This window comes from Pteropus medius, unplaced genomic scaffold (assembly GCF_902729225.1).
Source record: "Pteropus medius unplaced genomic scaffold, Ma_sr-lr_union100, whole genome shotgun sequence".
Classification (NCBI taxonomy): Eukaryota; Metazoa; Chordata; class Mammalia; order Chiroptera; family Pteropodidae; genus Pteropus; species Pteropus medius.
Genome location: NW_024341894.1, coordinates 1837841 through 1863627, shown reverse-complemented (window position 1 = coordinate 1863627; position 25787 = coordinate 1837841). Strand labels below are relative to the sequence as shown.

The window sequence follows — 25787 nt, the reverse complement described above, 5'->3', positions numbered from 1 at the left end:
TAGACCTAAACTTATGGTCTATATTATTTTCTTTCTCTCTGAAAAAACTTAACATTTCTTGCAGAGCATGTCTTCTGGCAATGAATTCCTTGAATTCCTTTTTATTTTTTGGTCTGAGAAAATTTTTATTGTTTCTTCACTTTTAGAGGAAATTTTGCTGAATATCAAATTCCAGGTTTCTGTTTTGTTTACCAACATTTTAAATATTTCACTCTACTCTCTTCTTGCTTGCATGGTTTCTGATGAGAATTCTGATGTAATTCTCATCCTTCTTCCTCTATAAGTAACATGTTTTTCCTCTCTGGATTCTTTCAAGATTTTCTCATCATCTTTGCTTTTTTTGTTTTTGAGTTTGAATATGATATACTTAGGTATAGGTTTCTGGACATTTGTCTTGCTTGGTTTTCTCTGAGCTTCCTGCATCTGGTTTGGTGTCTGTCATTAATTTCAGAAAACTCTCGGCCATTATTACCTACAATATTTCTTCCACTCCATTCTCTTTCTCCTCTCCTCTGGTATTCCAATTATGTATATGTTACATCATTTGAAATTATCCCACAGTTCTTAGATATTCTGTTCCGGGTTTTTTTCCCCACTCTTTTTTTTGTCTTTGCATTTCAATTTGGGAATTTTCTATCGTTATATCTTCAAACTCACTGATTCATCCCTTGGGATTAGATCCAGTCTACTGACAAGTCCATCAAAGACATTGTTCATTAGTGTTTCTCACTCCTGGCATTTCCTTTTGATTCTTTGAGTTTCCTCCTCTCTGCTTACAGTACCCATCTGTGCTTGCACATTGTCAACTTTTTCTATTAGACCCCTTGCCATATTTATTAATCATAATTATTTTAAATTCCTTGTCTATGCCATATCTGAGACTGGTTCTGATCCTTGCTTTGTGTCTTTAGACTATGTTGTTGTTTCTTGCCTGTTAATAGGCCTTGTGATTTTTTTTTTTTTTTTTGATGAAAACCAGATATAATGTATCTGGTAGCAAGAACTGAGGCAAATAGGTTTTTAAGGTGAGGTTTTACCTTAATCTGTTTAGGAACTGGGCTGTGTTTAATGTTTGCAGTATCAGCAGGTATCAGAGCCTTCAATTTCCTCCAGCATCCTTGTTGTCTTTGGATTTTCCCCCAAACTCCTTCTTACATAGAGACTGTACTTTGCAGCTCTTTTGGCTGGAATCCACTGTTATTTTACTAGAGCACTATGGATGTGGTGGTAAGGTGTAGGGGAAGGGGAAGCACTATATAATTCTATGATTAAGTTTCAGTCTTTAGTGGGCCTGTGTCCTTGGGCTGTGATCTTCACAAGAGTTTCTCAACCTTTCCCTCTTAGGAGAGACAGAAAGAGTAGGAGGGGCTGCAGTTGGGTAATGTTCCCCCTCCCCCCATAAGTCTCTGGCTGTCTTTTCCCCTGCTGAGTAGACCTTTGATATGGAGAAGACTCTGGGTATATTTCAAAATGGTTTATTTCCCCGTCCTCTGCCAGAAACAGGAGGATTTTTTCCTTGGCTCTTCGCCTTCAGAATCTGGTATGGTTCCTAGAGGTAAAATCTGTGGAAGTGTAGAGTCTCTCTAAGACTGTAGCTCCCAGAAGTTTCTCACGCTCACCATAGTCCAAACTCCAACTCCAACAATTTGTCAAAGTTACTGTTTAAATTTTCCTACCAGTTTAAGACTCCAAGGCCTTCTGTTTCAGGTAAGATAATCTTGGCTGTGATTTTCCATGTTTTGGGGGGTGGTCTGCCCTGCAATCTCAATTCTCTGGTGAGTTCAAGAAAATAATTGATTTTAAGCTTGTTCAGCTTTTTTTCTTAGAAGAATATGACTGATGACTTTCAAGTTCTTTACATGTCAGAGTTGAAACAGGAAACCTTCAAAACTCTGTGAAAGCAAACTTAAATAGTATTTTGTCGTTTATTCCATTACAGTTGGCTCTCTGTATCCATGGGTTGTGCATCTGTAGATTCGACCAACTGTGGATCAAAATTATTCAGAAAAAAATGTTACATTTTGTTGCTGATGTATACTATGTAGCATTAGGCCTATGGTGGTTGTCTGTACTAAATATACACAGACTTTTTTTCTTGTCATTCCCTAAACAATACAGTATAACAACTATTTACATAGAGTTTACATTGTATTAGGTATTATAAGTAATCTAGAGATGACTTAAAAGTATATGGGAGAATGTGCATAGGTTATATAAAAATACTATGCCATTTTATGTAAGAAACAAGCATCCTCAGATTTTAGTATTGGCAAGGGGTCGTGTAACCAAGTCCCCCCACAGATACCAAGGGACAACTGCATTCTCCCTCACATTTCCTCTGCTCTAATCAAATTGAACTCCTCAGTATTCTTCTTCCTGATCTTTTCCCCAATCCCACTCTGTGCCTTTCACCTGGAATATTCTCCACCAATTGTCCCTCCCTCTCCACACATCCAAATCCAACTCATCTTCCTATGTCCACCCCAAATGTGACCTCTCCTACTATTTCTAGAATTTCTAGATTTAATGCCTCCCTCCTCCAAACACCTACCTTATAATCTGATCTTTTTTTTTTTTTGACACATCACTGTCAACATTTTATTATAGTAATTTGGTGTCTTGCTGCCACTTCCAGTGCTTTTCAACCTTTTCCCTGTCATGCACAAATAGAAAATGATATTTATAAAGCAAAACCAAGAGAGAAAGCTGTTTTGCCACTGGCCCCGTTACACTGGGAGCTGGGAAAGTTAATGTCTCCACATACTTGTAACACATTCAAGCACAGGGGTTGAGAAGCTGTCTTGTACCTGCAGGTACCGAGGGCCAATTGTAATAAGAAACAAAGTTAGGAAGCAAGGTTGGGCCCTTGGAATATCCACCAATTTGCACTTCTGTATATCATGTGATATTGACATTCATGATAATAATACCTAAGCTATTGCAAAATTCAAGTGTCTTTTAAATTGCCAAAGTTTAAATAGAATTTAATATGATCTAATGGTAAGTATGTTCACTGTGTTTTCATTGCAAGCATAGTGTAAAGTAAAGCTGCATCTTTTGAGAGTGAGTTGGATGGTGAAGGGTATGGGTACAAGGAATTAAAGTCCGTGAATAAAGTAAAAAAAATATTTTACAGAGTATAAATTACTCCTGAAAATTGTTTAAATTGCCCATAAGATCCATTAAGCATAGTTTTATTCAAATGACAATATGCAATAATTCTTGGGCACAGTAAGTTTTGAGAATAATTAAGGTAATGAAAAGAACAAAAGGTAGGGGGAGGAGGCGTCCATCTGGGTACTTAAGCTATTTTACATGTAAAATGATCATCAAATTCCTAAGTGGTGAATGGTTGATGAGTGGAGAATTCAAGTGTTATTGATTGCCTGCAGAGTTTACTCCTTTTGGTTTAATATAAGGTCTCTATAATCTTATATAAACAGATTGTTTGGTGATGGGTGTGTGGGTGTGGTGTGTGTGTGTGTGTGTGTGTGTGGTGGTAGCAGGGGACAGCAAAGCAGAAAGTGGAGAGGATTAAGAGCTAAAGTCAGTGAACAAACACTATGTATAGGTTTAAGACGATATTATAAGATAGAAATAAATGGGATTTTGTTTCTACAGCAGAACTCTCTTGACTGAAAGTAGCAGAAGTTCACTTGAACTAGTTTAAGCAATTAAATAAAAGCAGGGTGGGGGCTGGGGATTTTTGAAGGTTTTGGGGTGTAACCAGACCTGAGTGTTGGAATGCAGTGTTGCCTCAGGAAGAAACTGGAAACAGGAATTTTGAATGTGCTGCAAACTGTTTCCTTTTTCTGTATCTAATCATGCTTACCTCCCTCCCCTCTCTTTCTATCTTTTGCATGTCTTTTGATTATATTTCCAAAGGGGTGAAGGGCTTTAACAAAGGTAGGGATTACTGCTGCCGTTTCACCAGTATTTTAGAGAGAAATAATAGAATATTAAGGAAGTATTTATTCCTTGTTTACTAAGACATTTTATTTGTTTTATATCAAGAATTGCCAGTTATTTATTTTACCTTCTCACTGTGGTATAACTTATGTTCATAAAGTACACAAATCCTAGGTATAGAGCTTGATGAATTTTCACATATGAAATCACATCAATATATAGAACAATTTATATAGAACAATATAGATCAATATATAGAACAGTTTCAGCACCCCAGAAACCTACTTCATGCCTTTTCCCAGTTAATCCCATCCCAAATGTAACCACCATTATCACTTTAACCTTTCTTCATCTCAGTTCACAAGATGGTTGGAATGATAGAATGCACAAAGAAATAGAATGCATTCAGAACTACAGTAGATATTTCAATAATTCATGACTACAGAAAGAACTTAGTGAAGGTAGTAGCTTTTAAATGTTTTTGAACATGACCTACAGTAAAGAAACAACTTTTTTTAAACATCATGATGAGGACATGCATATACTCATCTCTCCACACTTATAAATAGCATATATGAGCAGCATGGCTGCATCTTATTCGCCAGTCTATGGAACAAAAAACACGGCCACCAAAAGTTCTGCTGTGAGCATCTTTTCCACTCAAGAAAACAGCCAGACTAAAACTAGATCCTAGTCCCAATCCCAAATTCCTGGGAAGGTATCTTATTTTTCCAGCTTTACCAAGTATCTGCTCCTGGAACAATTCACTAAGGTCTGGAATGTGAATTCGTCCCTGGACGAAATGGCTGCCAGAGGCTCATTAACTGATAGCATGCACATCTGGTCAAGAGAAACAGTTCCCAATAAGGGAATGGGCCGGGAAGATAACCTAGGAGGTCTATATTATTGTGCCAAATTTGAATTTGATTCTCAGGTTCTCCATATACTTGCTCTATACTAGAAAAATTGTTTCTTTATTCATATAGTTACTATATGTTCTCTTAGTCTGTTTCAAGAACTGTGCTATGTTCTAAGTAAATCATATTATATACTTTTCCTTTATTCAGGCATAATTGACATATAATAAACACATATATACATATTATACACATATTTAAAGTGTACAATTTGGTAAGTTTTGACATATGTATACACTTATGTAACTAACTAGTACCATAATCAAGATAACGAACACTTCCAACACCCCTAAAGTTTCCTCATGCCCCTTTGCCATACCTGTCTGACCCCACCCCTTTTAGCTAGTATTCTTTATTCTTCAAATAGGTTCTGTAATTCCCTATAAACACAAATTCGATTGTTATTTTTGAAAGTGATCTTATTTCCCACTACATTTTTAAGTTGATAACTGTCGTTAAGGAAAGCTTTCTCTAGACACTTCATTGAACTTGTTTTAATTTATTCCTTTGGGTTTTACAAGTAAGCAACCATAATATCTGAAAAGAACTTTGTCTGTCTGTCTGTCTATCTACCTACCTACTTACCTACCTATCTGTTTGGCCTTCCTGGTTCCGTTAGGACCAGGGAAAATTTTTGCTAGTAGCATTAGGACTACTCCTAACAACTTCGGGGCCCAGAGAGCGAGTACAAAGAGGTCCACACAACAAATGTTTAAATATTTAAAGATTACAAATCAAGCTAACAAACTGTTAGATTAAAAGTTCTATCCTGCTACTTCAATACATCTAACTTATAGCAAACATACCTATAATAACCTAAAAGGCTAGGTTTGAATTTAGAATCTTTGAGTGCTATGCCTCCCTGTAGTCCTTGAGATAACTTTTTCACAACTTGAATGATCTTTATTTCAAAAAGATCTTGTTTAACTGACCCTTGCATAAAAAAAAAAAAACATTTTTGCATGGTATTGCCTAATATTTTAATTTTTTTCTTAAATTAAAATTTTATAAGTAACATTCCTAGAGTAACACAAACATCAGCATGTATTATACCCACAAAGACAATCCAAATTGCTCAGAATTTGTGCTTTATTTTAGAAATTGTCTTTCAAGGCTTTCTTACAGGTTCCTAATTTTCCTTGGTCCACAATTTCTAACTCTACTCCCACTACACTGGAAGACTCTAAGACTTGAGTTTCTGTAGCTATTACTTAAACATCTTAATTACTTCTGAGGATAATACCATCAGTGGATTCATTCTAAGTAAGTCATCTGAATATTCACAAGCACATATAAAAAAGGCTGGGTCTGGAAGTTAGGCTATCCAGAGAGAAGGACCTGCGACCTGGACAGGGCTTCAAAGCCAGACACCTGCTTTTTCATTGGTGACAGCTGGTATAACTGGAAGAACTTGGGATGGAAATTAGGAAACTCGGTTGGAGTTCCAACTCTGTTACTAACTGCCTGAATTGGAGTGAGTCACTTAAAAATCTTTGTTGAGCCTCAGTGTCATTAGCCATAAAATTGGAATGAGGACACTGGCATTAAGGCCTCCACCACTTTTGACGGGGAAATCACAACTTGTCTGAGCTTCGATTTCTGCACCTGTTACAGTTAAGACTTGTGCCCTCTCCACCTCACAGGTGTTCTTTGTGGGGTTTTGGGGTGGGGGGAGGGGCGAGAGGAAGAAGGCACAACCTTTCTGAGCTTCGGTTTCTACATGTGTAAAGAGCTAAGAATATACGGACAGCCCGCCAATAAAACCGGATTAACAGAGGAAAATGGACAAAACATTTTTGCGAAATGTAGAGGGCTATACAAATGTGAATTGTCTCATACTTAAAACTCAACAAACTGACCTAAGAAGCGTTTTTGAGTCTTTCCTACTGGCTCTAGTGTTAAAATCCCACTACATAAATAATGACCACGTTTTAAATAGATTCTCGCCGGTGTTTGTACTCACCTGAGCGCAGACCACACCCCTCAAGGCCGCGGCGGGTTGGGGGCGTGGCCTAGCCCAGTGGGCCCAATGAGAGGTCCCTCCCTGTCGCTCCCGCGCCTGCGCCTTGCGCACCGACCGCCCTCCAGCGCCTCAGCGGGAGGTAAGGGGCTCGCGGGAGGCCGTCTCAGGGGCGTCTGTCTCTGAGCCGCAAAGTGGGCCTGGCGCGCGGGAGGGGAGCCCCGCAGCAAGCGGGGCGTCAGGTCAGGTCGGAAGTGCGAGCTGGGTGGGGACTTCTGCCTCCGAGAAGTGGCGGTTTCGCTTTTGGAAGCACTATTGAGAACGGGTATGGCGAGGCGGCCGATGGGACCAGCCGGGTGGAAAAGTTCCTGGCGTCTGTCATGCCCCTGACGCACTGTGGGCCTCAGGCCGTCGGAGTTCCCGGCGTCTCGGTCTCGAGATGGGCCCGCGCATCTGTTCTCTGATGGGGGGCATTTGGTGTGTGTGGCCTAGGTGCGCGGTGGGTGACACTGCGAGGGGTAATGGGGGGCTCGGGAGTTGTTGGGGGAGAACTGGGAACAAGAGGTCGGAGCCTCCTGTCAGCCAGACCAGGAGGTGATTCACAGAAGGTCCCACATCTAACTCCCTCCTTACCTAAATTCGGAATCGGAGGCTCTGAGAGGAGACCATACGGTAGGACCAAAGGCCTTGACTTTTCGTTCCAAATTCAGTACCCGTCTCCCAGTCAGAAACACGGGGCGACGAGCCTGAGGAATTTCAGTGCCACCAATGTGGGGGAAATGTAGGATCTCTAGGCTGATGGTGGATGTTCACTCTTGGGCGGGGGTGTTCCAGCAGTTTTGGCCTTTTTCTGAGAAATGGGACTTTCCAGTTATCAATAACCTCCTAAGTAATTTAGTTAACCTCCCAGTACTTTTTCCTCATGGGAAACATGAGTATGATAGTATCAGCCGATAATAGTTGTAAGCACTAAATGATAAAGTTTATAGCATCAGGAAACCCCTCCCCCCAAGTATTAGTGCAGTGAATATGATTGTAGTTCTTTGACTTCTAAATGTTTGCTGTTTCATGGGAAACATCAGTTCATTCATTAAAGACTTTATTTTGAAATAATTTTATAATTTTAAAAAGTTATAAAGTAAGAGTCCTTTTCAACATTCTTTGAGATTAACACCTGATATAACCATGGTACAATTATTGAATGTAAGAAATTATCATCTGTACAGTACTAAAAGATTTCATCATGCTAATGACCTTTTTCTGTTCCAGGATCCAATCCAAAATCCCACATTGCATTTAGTTGGCGTGGCTCCTTAGTCTCCTACAATATGATAGCTCTTCAGTCTTTCATGACCATTACACTTTTGAAGAATCCTAGTCAGTTATTTTTTTTTTTAAATTTTTCCTCATAATTTAAGGTCATGCATTTTTGTTGATACCACAGACGTATACATATGCCCTTCTCAGTTAATCATTTGAGGCATTGGGGTGCATTAGATATGACACACTGCATTTGATGATATTCTTGACCACTTAGTTAAGGTGGTGTCTGCTGAGATTCTCTAATGTAAAGTTACTATTTTTCCCATTGCAATTAATTGATATCTTGAGAGAGAACTTTTAAACTATGCAAATATCCTGTTTCTCTTCAAAGTTTCACTTGCTGATTTTAGCATTCATTGTTGGATCTTGCCTTCAGTAATAATTACTGTGATATTATGATGGTGACTTTGTTGCCCCCGTTTCTTCATTTATTAATGTTCTTCTGTAAGGAAGAGCTGCCTCTTCTTTCCACTTATTTATTTACCCAGTTATTTATTTGTATCAGTATGGAATCATTAATTTTCTTATACTTTTGTTTTTTATTTTATGGTTCACATTGTTCCAGCTTTGACCATTAGGAGTTTTTCCAGTTGCTTCCGATGCCCTTTTGACAAACCCTCATCCTTTTTTGAGAAGTTCCTTTATGACGCCATAAGATACTCCAGGCTTATCTTGTGTTTTCTGGGCCCCAGCCCTAGAATCAACCACTTTTCTAAGGACCCCTAATTTATTTTTTTGGAAGTGTGTTTAAACATCAAGATCTAGGAGCTAGGTATGCTCCTTGTGACTTAGGTATCATTGCTTCTAATGCCTGGCATATGCACATATATCAGCTACACACACACATTCAATGGAGATATATATATACACATATTCTATGAAAACGTATATATAGGTTATCTATACACACACATATATATCTATGTGTACAGAAAGATTTTATTTTTGTATTTTGTGCGTGTATATATCTACATATATAGACATACATCTATATATGTCTATATACTATTTACATGTTTTTTTAAAAAACGAAGTTCTGATACCTCTGATTCTAATCTAGCAGCACAGGGTTCATTCTGCTTTTTTGCTCCTTATTTGTAACTTCTTTCTTTGATAGCAAGAAATCTGGTTCTCATGTTCCAAAAAATAATTTTCTTTTTGTTCAATCCTAGTACATACATAATTTCAGTATTTCTAACCTATACTCCCATGAAAAACAAATGTACTAACTAGAGAACAGAATAGTTGTATATAGTTCTTTTTGTCTTTAGCCTTCTAATGTCCAGTTAAAATACTGTTTTGTAAAGTTACCTGAATTAGTTATTTTCCCCCTTACTTCTTTCAATGTGATTGTAGTATGCTATTTGTAATAGTTAATTTTATGTTTTATAGTTTGTATTCCACTCAGGTTCCCCCATATACTGTTTTAAAAAATTTTTAATTTATAAAAATTCACTTTGTGGTTTACAATTCTGGGTTTTGACAAATGCATATAATGTGTATCCATCACCACTGTCATAATACAAAACAGTTCTATCACCCCAAATATTCCATTACACATTTTTAAAAAAAATTTCACCTTCCATAGTTAGATTTCTTGCTGTCACCACATATTTGACCCCTTTTACCCCATCCACCTCACTTATCCTCCCTCTCCCCCTACCCTCTGGTAACCACTAATTCCATTACACTTTTTTAAAAATGTTTAACACAACATCTCTACAGAAATTCGGGAAATCAGGCATTTTTGTGTTTTTTTCTTTTTCATATGTATATTCTAGTTTGATGTTAATGTAAATGCACTTTTTGTGGTTTAATTATATCATAAATATGTTCCAGTTTTCTGACTGGAAAATCAAGAAATGCTGAAATACACCTTCATTATTCAATCACACTTTTAAACCACGTTTTGTATATTGAAATAAGACCTTACCTTAATAGCTTACAAACATTGGAGCTATTTTATGATCAGAGCCACTGCTGGACAACTTTGTGTTTCGTTAACATCATGAGTTATGCAATTATTTGTATGTTATATTTTTAGTTTTATATAGGTATTTTATTATTTTATAAAAATGGAAATGGTGGAGGGAAGAAAAAATACTGGCCAGAAGTAGACCAACAGTTGGAAAACAAGTTGAGAGGTTCTTGAGGCAGAAAGTCTTCCCTGAGAGATGGGCATTATGAGGCAGCAGGTCTGGGCATGGAAAGCTGAGGGGCAGAGTCATGTATAACTCTGACCTAGAAATATCACTTTGGAACACTAAAATGACAGCTATCATCATACCATAGGGCAACAGTGAAAACAAGCTAAATATTCAATAATCGGAGTTTGTTAAATAGTGTAAACTGCTTAGTAGAAGAGAAAGCAGAATAATTGAGTTATATCTCAAATGATACATAAAGTTTAAAGGCAGATGGCGTATAAAAGAGAATCTAGATAGAAGGAACATCATTGCAAAGCCAAAAACAGATTAGATGATAATAGGTTGGGTGGATCTGCTTATGAACATTGTATTTTCTTGTTGAAATAATAAGGAGCTCTTGGAAGTTTTTATTCAGAGAAGGAACAAGTTGCAGTTGGTGTTTTAGATATACAGTGATTGGTAGTTTGTGGGAGAAAATTGGAGTGGGGAAAGAGTCTAAAGGCAGGCTAGTTAAGACACTCAATGTGCTATGCATATTGTGGTGTTTGACTAGAGTGATAGGATTACAAATGGTGAAGCAGGGGCATGTGAAGAAACATTTTAGTCCCATCAGCATCAGTTGACCACCAGCTATGTTTAAAAATATTTTGATATATCCAGGTATTTAAAGAAATAATTACAGATAGTAATATAGATTTGTGTGTAAGGAGGTTATTTACACTGTGGCATTGCTTATAATGGTGAACAATTAAAAACAACCTAAATGGCCAACAATAGATGATTACATTATGGACCATCTATGTAATGTAATACTATGTGTATATTATAAAAAGATGCACTATAGAAAAATAAATGGAAACATTTTTACTATACTTAATCAAATTATTAAAAATAAATCTTTTTCATTTATTCATTCAGTAACTGTACTTTATTCATTGTTCCTTGCCATTCCTCACTTTTGGGTTTATTTTCTTTATTGCTAAAGTATTCATTTTTAGTAGTTCTTTTAATGAAGGGCTTGATATTAAACTTAGTCTTCATATGTCTGAAAATTATTATTTTTCCTTCACTTCTGAATAATAATTTTCTTCAGTAGACCATCTCCCTCAACACTTTGAAGATATTCCTGTCTCCTGATATCTTGCTTTGATGAAAAGATTGCTGCTTTTGTTGTTTTAGTTTTAACTGTCTTTTATCTCTGATTTGCTTTTTAAGATTTTGTCTTTGTCCTTCATGTTCTGCAATTTTCCTTCCATGTATTCGGGTAATTTTTTTTTCTTATGCTACTTGGAGCTTATGTGCAGTTTCAATTTGAGGTCCTACATCTTAATTCTCAGCATATTCTCTTTGAATAATGCCTTTTCACCACTTTATTTTTTCCTTATGGGACTCTTATTTGTTGTTTAGCTTCTCATTTTATCCTTTATGTCTCTTATCTTCTTTTTATATTAAGTATCTCTTTTGTCTTCTATGTTCTGACCAATATCTTCCAATCAGTAATTCTCTCTTCAGCTACAGCTTTTGAGGTTTTTGAGTAGAGTTTTTTAGGTAGAAATTTTACTTGGTTCATTTTTATATTGGCCTGTTACTGTTTTATAAAATTACCTAATTTAAAAAAAGATCTATTCCTTTCTTTATATCTTTGAATATTTTAAAATATACTTATTTTGATTTTTTTTTTTTTTTAGATTATTCTCTCTTGTCTCTCACGAATGTTCCTGTTCTGTTGGGTCTGAGAAGTAACTCTTTTGGCAATTTGTTTCTCCATGTATGTCCAATTCTCACTTATATCTGTAGCTGTAGGGCTCTGTTTTTAGTGTCTGGAGATTTTCCTTTTTTGCCGTTGAGCTTAGATCAGACATAAAACCTAGATTACAAGTAGATGAGATAGTCTATATAATCAGCACTTCGAGATTGTTAACTGTGAAAGAAAGGAGAGAAACGGAACATTACTTAGAGTAATAGTTCTTAATATTTCTGGAGTGATAAATCTCTGATAATTTGATGAAACCAATGGGCTCTGTCCTCCAAAATAACTCAAAAATACATTCACAATTTTTCATAAAGATTCAGTGACTCTTTAAAGTCTTTTTGTGAACACCTATCTCTATAGACCTTGGTCTAAGACATCAACCCAATGAAGTTAACATGGTCAAGTTATTTATTTGTTTGTTTACTTGTTTGTGTATACCTATAGCACCCGGTCTTCCTAGGTGGTCTCCCATCCAAGTACTATCCGGGAAGTTAATTTTTTTTTAAATATGGAAGAGGTCGTGGCTAATAAGATGATATGAAACCATGGTGCACAAACGGTGGTTTTCAAGCTTGGTTAAGCAGTGGAGCCCTTTATATAAAATCTTGAAAACTCAAATTTATGAAATAGATATAAGTAAATTTTCTCTATTTGGAGCAGGTATGCGGTCCTGGAGCCTACTCACTTGCCAACTCCTACCCTCTCCTACCCTGGCCCCAAAGGCATACCTTTGGACTTTCTAGAACACTGGTAGAAACCTACTGGTAAATTAGAGCATTTGATTGTGCTCTAAGGAATCCTGGAATCTTATTCCAGCTGTGTCACTGGTTATTTGTTTTGGTTGTAGAAAATCTAATCACTTTGTAAGAAAGGGAGGAGGTTATTTAAAGGACACTAATGAGAAGAGTTGCATACTATGTTACGTTTAAAATATATAATCAGACAGATACATTATGGTGACATTAGAAATGAAGTTTGATACAAGCAGAAATGTTAAGAATGAAATTTTTTCTTCCAGTTTTGCTGTGTGACACCTTTTTCGAAAAGGCTATTCAGTATCCAAGATACGTACATTGGAAAGTGAAAACTTGGGCAGTACACTTCTAGTTTTTTTAAAAAAGGTATTTACATATATACATTCTTATATAAAAAATGATCTGGAAAGACATACATCAAAATGGAAAGAGTAGGGGGTGGGAGGGAGGAAAAAAAGAGTAGTTAACTATGGGTGAGCAGATGATTGTTGATTTTATTCTCTTTTTCATATTTTCTAAACATTCTAAAGTGAATATACATTTCTTTTGTAGAGGGGGAAAAAAAGGTTTTAAAATAAAAGATTTCTTTAAAAGGTCACTTAAGTTCAGCATTAAGTTGAATGCATATTTAGAGTAAATTACAAAATTACCTAACAGTTGGCTTTTGAAAGCAATAAGACTCTTTTAAAAACATTCTTAAATAAATATTTTCCTTTTAGGTTTTTCTGGATGAGAAGAGAAGACAGTTGTTGCAAGTAGAAGTGACATAACATTTTTTTAGGATGTCTGAAGATGAAGAAAAAGTGAAATTACGCCGTTTTGAACCAGCTATCCAGAAATTCATTAAAATAGTAATTCCAACAGACTTGGAGAGGTTAAGAAAGCACCAGATAAATATTGAGAAGGTGAGTTTTTCCATTTTCTACCACAAAAAAAAACAGTTACATATTCCAATTTATATTTGTTGTACATTTTAGCTGAATTCAGAATATTAGAATCTTTGCTAAAACATCTAGTTCTTGTTGATTTAGCAATATTATTCATTTTTTCATCTGTTTTTTCCGTTCTGAAAATATACCTCTCGATTTCTTTTTTAGCTAGGGATATATAAGAAATTGGTCTGCATTTTTTTTTGGTTGCTGACATATTAGGCAGTTAATAATTAAAATGCAAACTGTTTGATAATGCACCATCAGGTGGCTAAGGGGCTTACTTTAATTTCATTCACCCCATGACAAGTTTTTTGAACCTGAGTGTATGTCTGTCAGTAACTCCTATCTTCAGGTGCATGTAGATTAAAAAGGCAAATTGTTGTGTGATATGAGGGAATTTCCCAACTTCATTTCTTCTCTTTGAGGAAAGTCTCAAATTGAGAAGTATTGCCTAGAGATCAGTTTAGGAAATAGGTGGAGGGAAGAAGTAGTCTCGGGGATTATGGCAAAGGTTGCATAGAACCTGGACTGGCCAGGGTCTGGTGGAATGGTTGCGGCATTTATGAAATGCATTTATGAAAACATCAGATTTACTGAGTTGATGCATTGATTTTGATAAGTTATATATCTTATTCGATGTGGGACAGTTCAGTGGTATTTGGTTTTTCAAAAAGACCTCCCCCAGTATAAATTTTAAGCTGTGTGGCCCTCCACTGATTTTTTTTTTTTTTGAGGAGGGTAATAGAAGTGGTTATTAAGCCTTTTAATGTAAACAATATTTATCACCCTCTAATGACTACCTTATACAAGTAATAATGTTAACTTTTTTCTTTCATAGATACCATGTCTTCCTAGTATTTAAGTATTTTTAAAAAGTATGGAATATAAGTGCCAAGAATATTTTGATGAAAATAATATTTTGTCATACTTTAATTTCTGTTTTCTTTATCCATAAGCAATAACAACTATAACATATAAGGATGGGGGCGTTGTCTGGTAAACTGGTTATTCTGGTTATAAGCAGAAACAAATTAAAGGATTCCATGCTTTGATTAATGAGGAGGGCTAGTTCTTTTAGCACTCTAACAATATAGAAATAGAGTTGTTTACTTTTGATTGATCATATCTGGGTGGGAGGTTTGATAAGGTATGTGTGTCAAAGTCCTGAGCTCATTTTGAAGTACTCAGTTACAAAGATGACAAGAATTGGCAGAATTGATTTTGAAAGGCAGAAATAGGTAGACTGTGGTCTACTGACACCATTTCTTCCCTTCTTTGTCCTGTTTTACCTTTGAGGTTTGGCATGTTTTAGATTTCCTTTTTCTTATATTAATTCTACATGAAAGTGCCTGCTATCATTATTCTAAGAGCATACCCACATGTACCACCCAATCAGTCATAAGTGGAAAAGTCAAAACCCTAAGAGAAAGGTAGGTGAGGATAGGAATGGGTCTATTACTGATTTGGTTAGTTGTGCCATATTTCATAAGAAAATTATTCTAGAGTTACATTGGTATTTCTTTAGGAGAACAGTTTTCCTTCAGCATTTTGTGAAATTTTTACTTATTGTGAAAATGTTAGACAATATTAGCATAATTATAATTTACTATATAAGTGATGGTGTCTGAAGCTAAGCAGTTAAAACTCATACTTATCTATGTTTTATCTCATATTCTTGGTCATTCTGCTGTCTCTAGTATTTCTAGTTTAGTTATGAAAGTGACTTTTATCTATATAAAATTGAATAACATGTTTTAATAGCTAGATATGGCAATGTAAAAGCATTTAAAAGCAGTAGTGTTCACTGTGGACAAAAGAGTTAAGAATTAATTTTGGACTCCAGGTGTCTAATGGTGCCTCATTTTCAAAAAAGTCATATTCTTCCTGGGGGAAGGGTGTAGAAAGATAAAATATTTATTATGTTAGCCATCAGTCATCCAATGTGAATTTAAAAGAAGAAAGTCAGACTGAAGGGAAATTGAAAGTAAGCCTTAGTGGAGTGATTCTGCAACATCCGAAAACAATGAGAGTAGTGTGCTGTGGACACCTGGGACTGTATTCCATAGGTCCTTCAGCATTACGTTTTATTACACAAGATAGACTTGATTAGAATGTAATCCTGAAATTTGAAGTGTTAGTATTCAGCTTTCTTGGCTAATGTAAGATAGACTTCAACATAGTTAGTAGGAACAATAAGTTAGTCAAGTTGGAACGTAATTTTCTTCGTTTCATATTGTAGGGGCTTGAGGGAAAACTTATTTTGTAGCATGTACTGTATTAGTATATAGTTGGAAGTGCAAGTGGAAGAAAACCCCAATATAGTGTATGAAATACGACAGAGGTTTTTTGTTTTTGTTTTCATTTTTAATCTCTTATACTTATGGAGATGGTCTAGGCAGCTCAACAGTCATTAAAGACCCAGGCTTTTTAAAAACTTGCTGTCCAATCCTCTTATTTCTATCTTGCATGTAAAATGGCAGCTCTGGCTCCAGCTCTCACATCCACATTTCAGTTAAAATGAAATAACCAGAATCATATTATTTCTATGTTCTTTTTTCTCTCAAATCTCCCCTCTCTCTCTTTTTTTTTAAAGAGACGGCTCGTGTTTCATGGATGCAGTATCATATCATCTCTCTATGGTGAAATTATTATTATTTTTTAAGTTTTCTTTTGCTTCCTTGTCTCTTTTCTGTTTACCTTTTTTCTTTCTTTCTTCTTTTCTCTCTTTCCCTCTCTCCCTCCTCTGTTCTTTCTCCCTTTCTTCCTTTTTTTTTCCCTCCTTTGGTGGTAGCTTACAGACTTATAGGCTTTACTTGGTTAGCTGTTAATATTTACAAGTACTAATTGGAAGGTGTGTGTGTGTGCGTGCGTGTGTGTGTAGCAGGGTAGTAGTAGGGGCCTTGTTACCTGCAGGGGTGGACAGGTGAGGATCTATTTTAATGAGAACCACCAGATAATCTTTTGGAGTGTGGTCTTCTGTGGTGATAGTGGCAGTGCAGTTGCCTGGGCTTATGGAGAGGGCATCTGATAGACTACCTGTTCCTTACATAAACTTTTAACCAGCCCTTCTGCTTTTGGCCCCACATCCACCCGGTTACCTGGTAGGTGGTACCTCTGGTTACTGAGTCTTTTTGGAGTGGTGCTATGTTTGTTGGCTTGCTTCTTATTGCCACTTTCTCCCACTATCCACCCCTTCTGCAGCCTTAGCTTTCAGCTTTCTGTGGTCAGCTAAGTCAATTATTACATGTTCATACCCTTTCTCTTTTCAGCTTCCAAAATTCTGTTAAAATTTCTTGTCAGCTGGTTTCTTTAATTGTATTCTCGTTCTTGTGAATTTATACCTTTGAAAGTTCTTTACTGTTATTTTAGTTGGGTTTTAGAAAAGAGTAGAGACGAATGTGTTCAATTTGCCAGGTTTAATGAGAAGGGAAATTATTACAGGAAAAAAATATATGTTAGCTTTTCATAAGTGATGGTGTTTGTTGTTTCTTATATTAGCACTGAAAATGTAAAAAATTAGGTTTCTAATTCTCAAGTTTACAGTCTGAGAAAATAAGGTAGGAAGTATTTAGAGAATGATAAGACGTGAAAATGAGTTGGCATAGACTATTCAGGAAGTATGAACTATATGGTACAAAATCAGACATAATCAGTCTTATTGATTTTTTTTGACTTATTTTTATTGATTTGTTTTTTAACTTTTGATTGCAACAAAACCTTTTCCATTTCTCTTTTTAGTCTGAGAATGTTTATTTCAATCTTTTAATCACATTTCTCTACCTCTTTTTATTTCTGACAGAACCTGATTCAGTTTGCCTTCCTCTGTGTTTGAGGATAGGAAAGCCTCAGCACAGGTGGTGAATGATAAAGAGTCTAATGGGGGCAATTTCATTCTTGTCAATGTTTGATTAATGATGAACAGTAGATATATCCAACAGTTCTGGCTGAGAAGACTTGAGGGAAAGAAAGCCTGTTTGGAATATGGAAATTGCTGAAAAAGATTTTTCTACTGTTATAAAGATATACATGGAAAGAAATAGTCCTCCCGCTTCCACTGGTCTTATGTCTGTTGTATCTGGAACTATGTCTAGTAGGCAGCAAGTTTGAGGACAAAACTCTGTTGAAGATAGTAAAGCAGAAAGAAATTAGGTGCTCGAGGACTTTTGAAGCTTCCGAATTATCCTACTTCTAGGCTTCTTACGTGGTATAATAAATGTTCTTATTCTTAAAGCCATTTTAAGATTTTGAGTTTTCTGGTGTTTTTGCATCTAAAAGCACCCTAATTGCTTCATTATAACACTGTTTTAAACTATCTATATAATGCTACTGTGCAAATAGACAGTACAAAAATGACATTTTGTAAAAACTGCAGTTTAGAAATCCTTGTCAGTGGTCCCAACTTAACTAAATTTTAAAAGAGTTACTTCTTTTTAATTTTTTTCACACATATTTAAATCACTTTAAGTTGTTCTCTCCAAAGATTTGAAAATATATATTTTAGTAATTTAACCTAATTTAGGTAAAACATTGTGTAGCAAGTCTAAACGATTTTATTCCTCATTTTGCTTAGAATTTTGTTATAAGAGGTAAAATCATCTAGTTCAGCCTCCACCCAAGACATTAATCTCTTCTACAGTTTATTTGACAAGTGAGCAAATAATAATAGCAAAGATCATAGCTATTGTTTTTATTCAAGTGCTATGTTAGGGGTTTTATATATATCATATCATTTAATCCTCACAGAATCCTTATACATTAGCTTTATTATTGTCTTCCTTTTCTAGGTGGGGAAGCAGACTTAGAGTGTTAATTACTTTCTTAAGATTACTGTGTTGGTAAATATGTTAAACTTCTAGTGTGCTTGTGCTTGAAACATAATGTGCTCCTAATAAAACTGTTGAATGAATGAATATACGTATGCATGCATACAGCCTAAGGTTACATCAGTTGTTTTAGAAGCCATTTCGTATTGCTGGCTATTTTTATTGGTTTTGTAATTAACTAAATAAAATCCATAGAACTTTTTAAATGTGAACTTTAGCTATTGGGCCCAAACATATTCATTTCTTGTGCAGTTGCCCTTTTTAATTTAAATGCTAGGCTCTACATTTATTGTTGTTACATTTGTTCTTATGTGGAATTGTGATCTTTCCTCTATGTAATTATTCCTTCTAGTTTATGTCATCGGCAAATTTGGTAATTTTTAACATTCTTTGTTTTCAAGGGATTGATGAAAAATGTTGGACAAGAAAAGGGCAGAGCAGTCTAATGTACTGCCACCATTTCTCCAAGTTCTCACAAGCCATCTCTCTGATAATCTGATATAAAATTTCCCCCAAGATTTACAGTCTGCAGTGTTTTAAAGATACTTTCTTTTGTGAAAATTAGGTTAGTATTTGCTGGTCTCTAGGAGCCATTCCAATTCTTCAGAGTTCCTCATAGATAGGTCACCGTGTTTCTTTGATCACATTTGCAAGGTCTTTTGGTTCACTTGATGTAATTTCTCAGGGCCTGTTAACTCGGACTCATTTGAAGTATGTAGGTTTGTTTTTACATTTTCTTGGTTTTCATTTTTCTCTTAATCATGTTTATTGTAGACTGTTCTCTTTTGAAGGTCATTTTTTTTTTCAAAGAAGGAAGATAAAAAAAAATGGAGTGGAATTAATTTTTGCTTTCTTTCCTACATTTATTAGCAATATCCACCCCATATGTTCACCTTTCAAACATTGTTTTTTCTTGAAAACCCAACTTAATTATTTCTGTGGAACATGTCCTGATTGATTTCATCCTCAGTCAGATATAAATACACCAATTTAATTATTCAGGGGAAAGCTAAAAATGCCCATGATCTTTGTAGAGTTGTAAAAGTAAAAATAAAATCTTCCTCATAGGGTTATTGAGAGGGTTAAGATATATGGAAAACTTCCTGAATGCAAGGTCGATACTTGGAAATGGGTTACTTAACAAGTAAGTTAGCCTACCCATATACTCAGCATTGGCACCATCAGTTAATAGTTTCTAATGCATTAGGAGATTGGGATATATCCTTTGTGTTTGTTTTGGGTTTTATATTTTTGGTATTTGGTAGGCACTGTGAGGTGAATCACTTTTACTTACAAAATGGGTTAGATATTTATGTTCATTACGTGAGTAATCCTCAGTTTATGGCTTGCAATCATTGTGCTGTCTGTTAATATTACACAGCTTTTCTGTTAGAGTCTTTGATATTTTCTATATCGATAATCATGTCATCTGTGAAGACAAACTACTTTATTCTCTTCTTCCCTCCTTCTTTCTTTTCCTTCCTTCCTCCTTTTTCTCTTCCTTTCTTTCTTTTTCTTTCTTCTTTTTCCTTTTTTTCTCCTTTCTCTTTCTTTCTTTTTCCTTTTTCTTTCTCCCTCCCTCTCTCTCTTTCCCTCTCCCCTTCTCTCTTTTCTGCCTTCCCTCCCTCAAACTTACCCTCCCTCCCCATCTTCCTCCTTTCCCTCTCTCTCAGTCTCTCTTTCTCTCCCCCTCTCCTCTCCTCCCCTCTTTCTTCCCCTCTCCCTCCTTCCCTTCCTTCTTTTCTTTCTTTTACCTATTGTGCTGACTAGGGCTTCCCGTGTGGTATTAAATAGGAGTGCTGAGATCAGACATCCTTACCTCGTTCCCAAGATTAGGGAATGGTCTTTCACCACTAAGCATGGTGTTAATTTTAGGGATTTTGTAGATGCCTCTATCTTCTACGTTTAGTTTGCTGCGAAGTTTTTAATGAATAGACATTTTTGTCGAATGGTTGTCTTTAAATCTATCATCTTGCTATTTTTGTCTATTTGTCCCATTTGTTCTGTGTCCCCCTTTTACTCCTTTCTTTTGGATTGTGTATTTTTATGATTCCATATTTTCTCTTTTTTTGGCTTACTAATTATACTTCTTTATTTTTTATTTTTATTTTTTAGTTGGTTGCTTTATAGTTCAGAGTATTCATCTTTAACTTATTATGTTCTACCTTCCAGTAGTGTGTGTATGTATTACTTCATGTATATTATATGAACCTTATAACCTTTCATTTCCTCTCTTCTAGGTTCTTTGTAGTGTTGTCATTTATTTTATACTTCTATGTATATTATTAACCCCACAATACATTGTTGTTATTTTTGTTTTAAGCTGTTATCTTTCAAAGAGGTCTTAAAAATAAGAAAAAAACACATTTTGTATTTACACATGTATTTATCATTTTAATGCTCCTTTGATTCCTTTGTGTAGGACCACATTTCTATTTGGTATCATTTTCCATCAGCCTGAAGGACTTTCTTTAACATTTCTTGTACAGGTCTCCTGCTGATGAATTTTTAAAGCTTTTTTCTGTTTGAAAAATAATATTTTGCCTTCACTTTTAAAAAATATTTTTTCTGGATATTGAATTCCAGGTTGAATTTTAGATTTGTTTTTCAGTACTTTCAAGATGTTGTTTCCACTGTCTTCTGGCTTGCATTATTTCTCATGAGAAGTCTTTTGTCTTTCCTATCTTTGTTCCTCTGTACTTCATGTGTCTTTCTTTCCTTTGGCTGCTTTTAAGATTTTTTTAAATCACTTATTTTAAGTAATTTTACTATAGTGTGCATTAGTATAGTTTCCTTCATTATTCTTGGTTAGAGTTTTATTGAATTTCTGTTTCTGTTGAATGATTTTTCTCATTACAGATTGTATTTTCTTGATTTTTTTGCATACATGGTAATTGTTTATTGGATGCCAAACATTGTGAACTTAGATACTGAATATTTTTAACTCATTTCCTATTTTCCTCTAGAATACTTGCCGGAGGCGCTTGCAGCTGCAGTGTTTATCCCAAGATAACTCAGATTACAGTCCTAACTTTACTCCTAAAATTTGCCACAAAATATCTCACTTTTATTATTATCGTTGTATCGCTCTAGTGTATGATAGTCTTTGGAAACAAATTACATCATTCTATTTTTAGCATTCTGTTTTTAGTAGTGGTATTTCCATTTACAAAATATAATAATTCTCATTTGCTGAAAATGTCAAATCCTACAAAATGCAGCATTCCTGCTCAAGATGTTAACATTGTTCTTGAAAAGTTGTTAGCCGAAGATTTATTTGATGAATCTGATTTATGTATACATTTCTGTTACATTAGGATTAGAGACAAGTTCTGTTTAGAAATAACTCCAATAACTCAGTTTTCATATTTTATTTTCACATTGAAAATCAGTCAGATTTGCCTCAGCCTCAGAGTGCGTTTATGTAAAATTAATGCTGGCAATGAGCTTCACTTTTTTTTTTTCTAAACAGGAAATAGGTTAAATACCCGTAAGTATTTTTGAATTTTATTCTGAGACACATTTAAGTTATTTGGGAATAGTCTGATATTTTTGAGGCTTTCTTTTAAGCTTTCTCATGTAGAATCAGAACAGCCTTTATTACAGGGCTAATTTTTCTCTATAAAGGCCAATACTTTGGGGTATTCTACCTGATGTCCAGTATATCGCAAGGTTTTTCCACTCTGACTCATAGTCACCTGGTTCTTTGATGTTCTGCCCCTTGAATTCTAGTAGCTCTGGCCTCCCTGAATTCTCAACTCTTTTCTAATTTTTCTTAAAATATCATGACAGGGTAGTATTGAGTAATAAATTTAAAAGCTGTTTATTTTTAAATATGTATCTTTGGCTTCTATTCTCATCTTTTTATGAATATCATAACATTTTCTAAAAGAACATTCATACTGGATCTGATGACATCAGTTCGGTTTTTCTTATACATTAGAGTAGTTTGATAGTGGTTTTAAATGTGTTTGGATAATGGTTTTTATTTTTCAAATGTTTTATTTTTATTTTTTATTAAATTTATTGGGGTGACATTGGTTAATAAAATTTTATAGGGTTCAAGAGTGCAATTCTATAATACATTATCTGTGTGTTGCATTGTACTTTCATCACCCAAAGTCAAATTTCTTTTCTTCCCCATATATTTGACCCCTTTTACCCTTATCTACCTCCCCACCCTCCCCTCTTACCTTCTGGTAACCACTAAACTGTTGTCTCTGTTTATGAGTTTTTGTTTGTTTGTCTTGTTTGTTTGTTGCTTTCAGTTTTATATCCCACGTGTGAGTGAAATCATATGGTTCTCAACTTTTTCTGTCTGACTTATTTTGCTTATCATGATAATCTCGAGATCCATCCATTTGTCGCAAATGGCAGTATTCCATCTTTTCTTATGGCTGAATAATATTACATTGTATATATGTACCACGTCTTCTTTATCCAGTCATCTATTAAAGAGCACTTTGGTCGTTTTCATGTCTTGGCCACCATGAATATTGCTACAGTGAACGCTCAGGTGCATATATCTTTATGGATAAATGTTTTTAAATTTTTGGGGTAGATACCCAGAAGAGGGATTGCTGGGTCATATGGTAATACTATTCCTAATTTTATTAAGCTTAAGAATAATCGAACTATATTAAATACATATTTATCAAGTATAGTATTTAATATAGTTCGATTATTTTTAAGCTTAATAGCTATTGTTCTTAGATGAGGTAAATAAATTTAAGAGTATCAAACAAGATTGCTTTTTCTTGCTGCATTATTCACTACCAAATTTAAAGAATATACAGAATAAAGAATATAAAAATGCCCTAGAAATTTTTTTATTGCTCTACTTTTATTATCTAGTATGTCTGTGAGGCATGTATAGGGCATTTTCATGTTTCTGACTCTTCAAAATATTTCTAAGTTGATTTATTTTTTTGATATGTAGTACAACAAAAATGTGTTTAATATCATTATTCACATCTGTTAACATCTTAATTATTTGGACTTTTTATTTCAACCAAAAATAATTTGTGATGTTTGGTGTTGATGTTTCTATTCCAGATAGTAGTCTGCTATAATGTTGTGATGTTTTGCTATGGTTCCTGTCAAATGAAACATTTTCCATTATCATGCTCATCAAGTTTCTTGGATGAAACTGAAAGCTAAACATTGGCTTAGTAAAAACAAACATACATATTAAATGTTTATTCTCATTTTTTACATTCTGTCTTCAGTATCAATGTTACTTTTTCTCAAAATCGGATTTTATTTTCAATACTTGACATTTAAAATTCTTCATTTACAGTAAGATTATCCGATGAATGCTCTTGATATTTTTATTTTTCATATTCTTTTACCTTCTCATTGTTTATTTTTTTATCTCCAAAGAGTTTGCAATATAGACAAAATTCATGCTCTCTTTTGGTAAAATAAAGTAAATAGTCTTTAGTGAATTTTGTTTGTTTTACCATTTGCCAGAATTGTGTATGTAATGTTTTTGAAAATTTCCTACTGGCGTGGTCTTTGGACAGTTAACTGCCACTACCAAGTCAATAACTTTCTAGCCGATATGTTGAAGTTTGGGTAGGGAGTGTGGATTTTTCTAGTAACTAGAGATAATCACTTTATTGGGAAAACAAATTCAGTACCGTTCCCCTCTCTTTTCTGTAGTATCAGCGATGCAGAATCTGGGACAAGTTGCACGAAGAGCATATCAATGCAGGACGTACAGTTCAGGTAAGGCTATTATAATGTTTTCAGTAAATCAGTATGAAAAAGCCTTAAGAAAATTTGCTAAAATAAATATCTTTGTAGCTGAATTCTTTTATGCATATTTATAACTAATTTCTTAAGAATGAATTTTTAGCAGGAATTACTGAATCAAATGTCATACATATTTTTAAGATTTTGAGTCATATTACCAAAATTTCCTCCAGAAATGATACATCAGCTTACACTCCCACAATCATGGCATTTTCCACAACAAACCTTACAAACATTAGTATTAGCTGTTTCTCAAACTTTTACTAATGAGTTTAAAATATTGCTGCTTTTTTGTTTTAATCTGGAGTTTTTGTTATGTTGCTTTGAAGGGTAAAAGGTTTTTTGATATGCGCGTAGGATAGTAATATTTCTTTTGTAAATTGCCTGTTCATGTCCCTTGCATATATTATATTACGTTGTCTTTTTTAAGAGTTCCTTATAACTTGAAGATATTGATCTTTCTGTTATATTATTGAATTAATATAGTATTGTAACCATTCATTGCAGTTATTGGCTTTTTGATAAATTTTAAATATTTTAAATTAATTTTTAAAAATATATTTACACAGTTATTTTACAAAAGCCAAAAAAAAAAAATTAAAAGGTTTATAGTACCCTATCCTTATCCATCCCTAAGTCCTACTTGGAAGAAACCACTTTTAATCCCTTTGGCCAGATTTCCTAGTTTTTAGTTCTTTATTCCTAAATACCATGTGGAGACTGGTGTTTCTTAATTAATCAGGTTTTGGCATTATCTCTTCACTTCTTGCCATAGTAGGTGGAGATCTAGCTTTTCACTTTGCTCCCCTACTTCCTTTCCCCTTATATAATTACATATGTTATAATTTTTCGTTAATTTAGCAATTAGTTTCTCATTTTGATTATATAGATATTATTTTTTCTTAAGGCAAATAGTGAAATATAGTACAGCCTTTTGCTTTTTTGAAGTTAATGATTGCCTCACTTTTTTTTTTTTGTTGCCTGGCTTTCTGTGTATTTGCAGTGTTTTTCTCCTAAATGCTCCACATCTCTGCCACATGCAATCAGTAATATTTTTCATGTGCTCAAGTACATCACTTCCATTCTTTATCCTGAAGACTTCCTCCTGAAGCCCTTTTTCCTCAGTTCCAATCTGGACCCACTTTCTAGATTTGTTGCACAACTGCTGTTCTGGGACTTCCTCAGCTGATCACTGTTTTGGGTCCCTGTTTTCTTTAATATGATATCTTCCTCAGTTTTGGTTTACTCCATTGTTTTGTTAGAGTACATCTTTCAGTAGTTCTCTCAGAAAGGGTAACTTGGAGGTAAATTTTTAAGTTATTATGTGTCTGAAAAATACTTTCATAAGTGGTAGTGCAGGAATCCAATCTGGAATTATTTTTAATATTAACTCTGGTGGATAGAAAATGGAGTATGTCCCTTAATACCTATACAGTGGGTCTTCATTAGATATTTGTTGAGAAAATCAACGGAGGCCTTTTTCTCTTGATTTTTACTCCTTTTAGTGGTTC

General features: G+C 34.8%; 1 protein-coding gene and 1 long non-coding RNA gene across 9 annotated transcripts in view; one reads left to right on the top strand and one right to left on the bottom strand.

The window, feature by feature from the left end:
• Window positions 1-950: 950 nt before the first annotated feature.
• Window positions 951-6935, bottom strand: LOC120597185 (uncharacterized). Its single transcript, XR_005651350.1, has 2 exons — window positions 6790-6935; window positions 951-1984 (listed from the first exon to the last, which is right to left on the bottom strand). It is a non-coding gene; the product is annotated as an uncharacterized LOC120597185 (long non-coding RNA).
• The window catches only part of STX17 (syntaxin 17), a 51326-nt gene continuing 32423 nt past the window's right edge, over window positions 6885-25787 (top strand). Inside the window, exons 1-5 of one of the 8 annotated variants that reach the window (XM_039855919.1) lie at window positions 6900-6928; window positions 11945-12024; window positions 13028-13130; window positions 13484-13669; window positions 24184-24249. In XM_039855919.1, the coding sequence (XP_039711853.1) occupies window positions 13547-13669; window positions 24184-24249 (189 nt within the window). In that variant the 5' untranslated portion in view covers window positions 6900-6928; window positions 11945-12024; window positions 13028-13130; window positions 13484-13546. Of the gene's footprint in view, window positions 6929-6963; window positions 7112-7141; window positions 7279-7317; window positions 7459-11944; window positions 12025-13027; window positions 13131-13483; window positions 13670-24183; window positions 24250-25787 lie in introns of those variants that run through there. The other 7 variants (XM_039855902.1, XM_039855930.1, XM_039855911.1 and 4 more) reach the window with 7 other exon arrangements.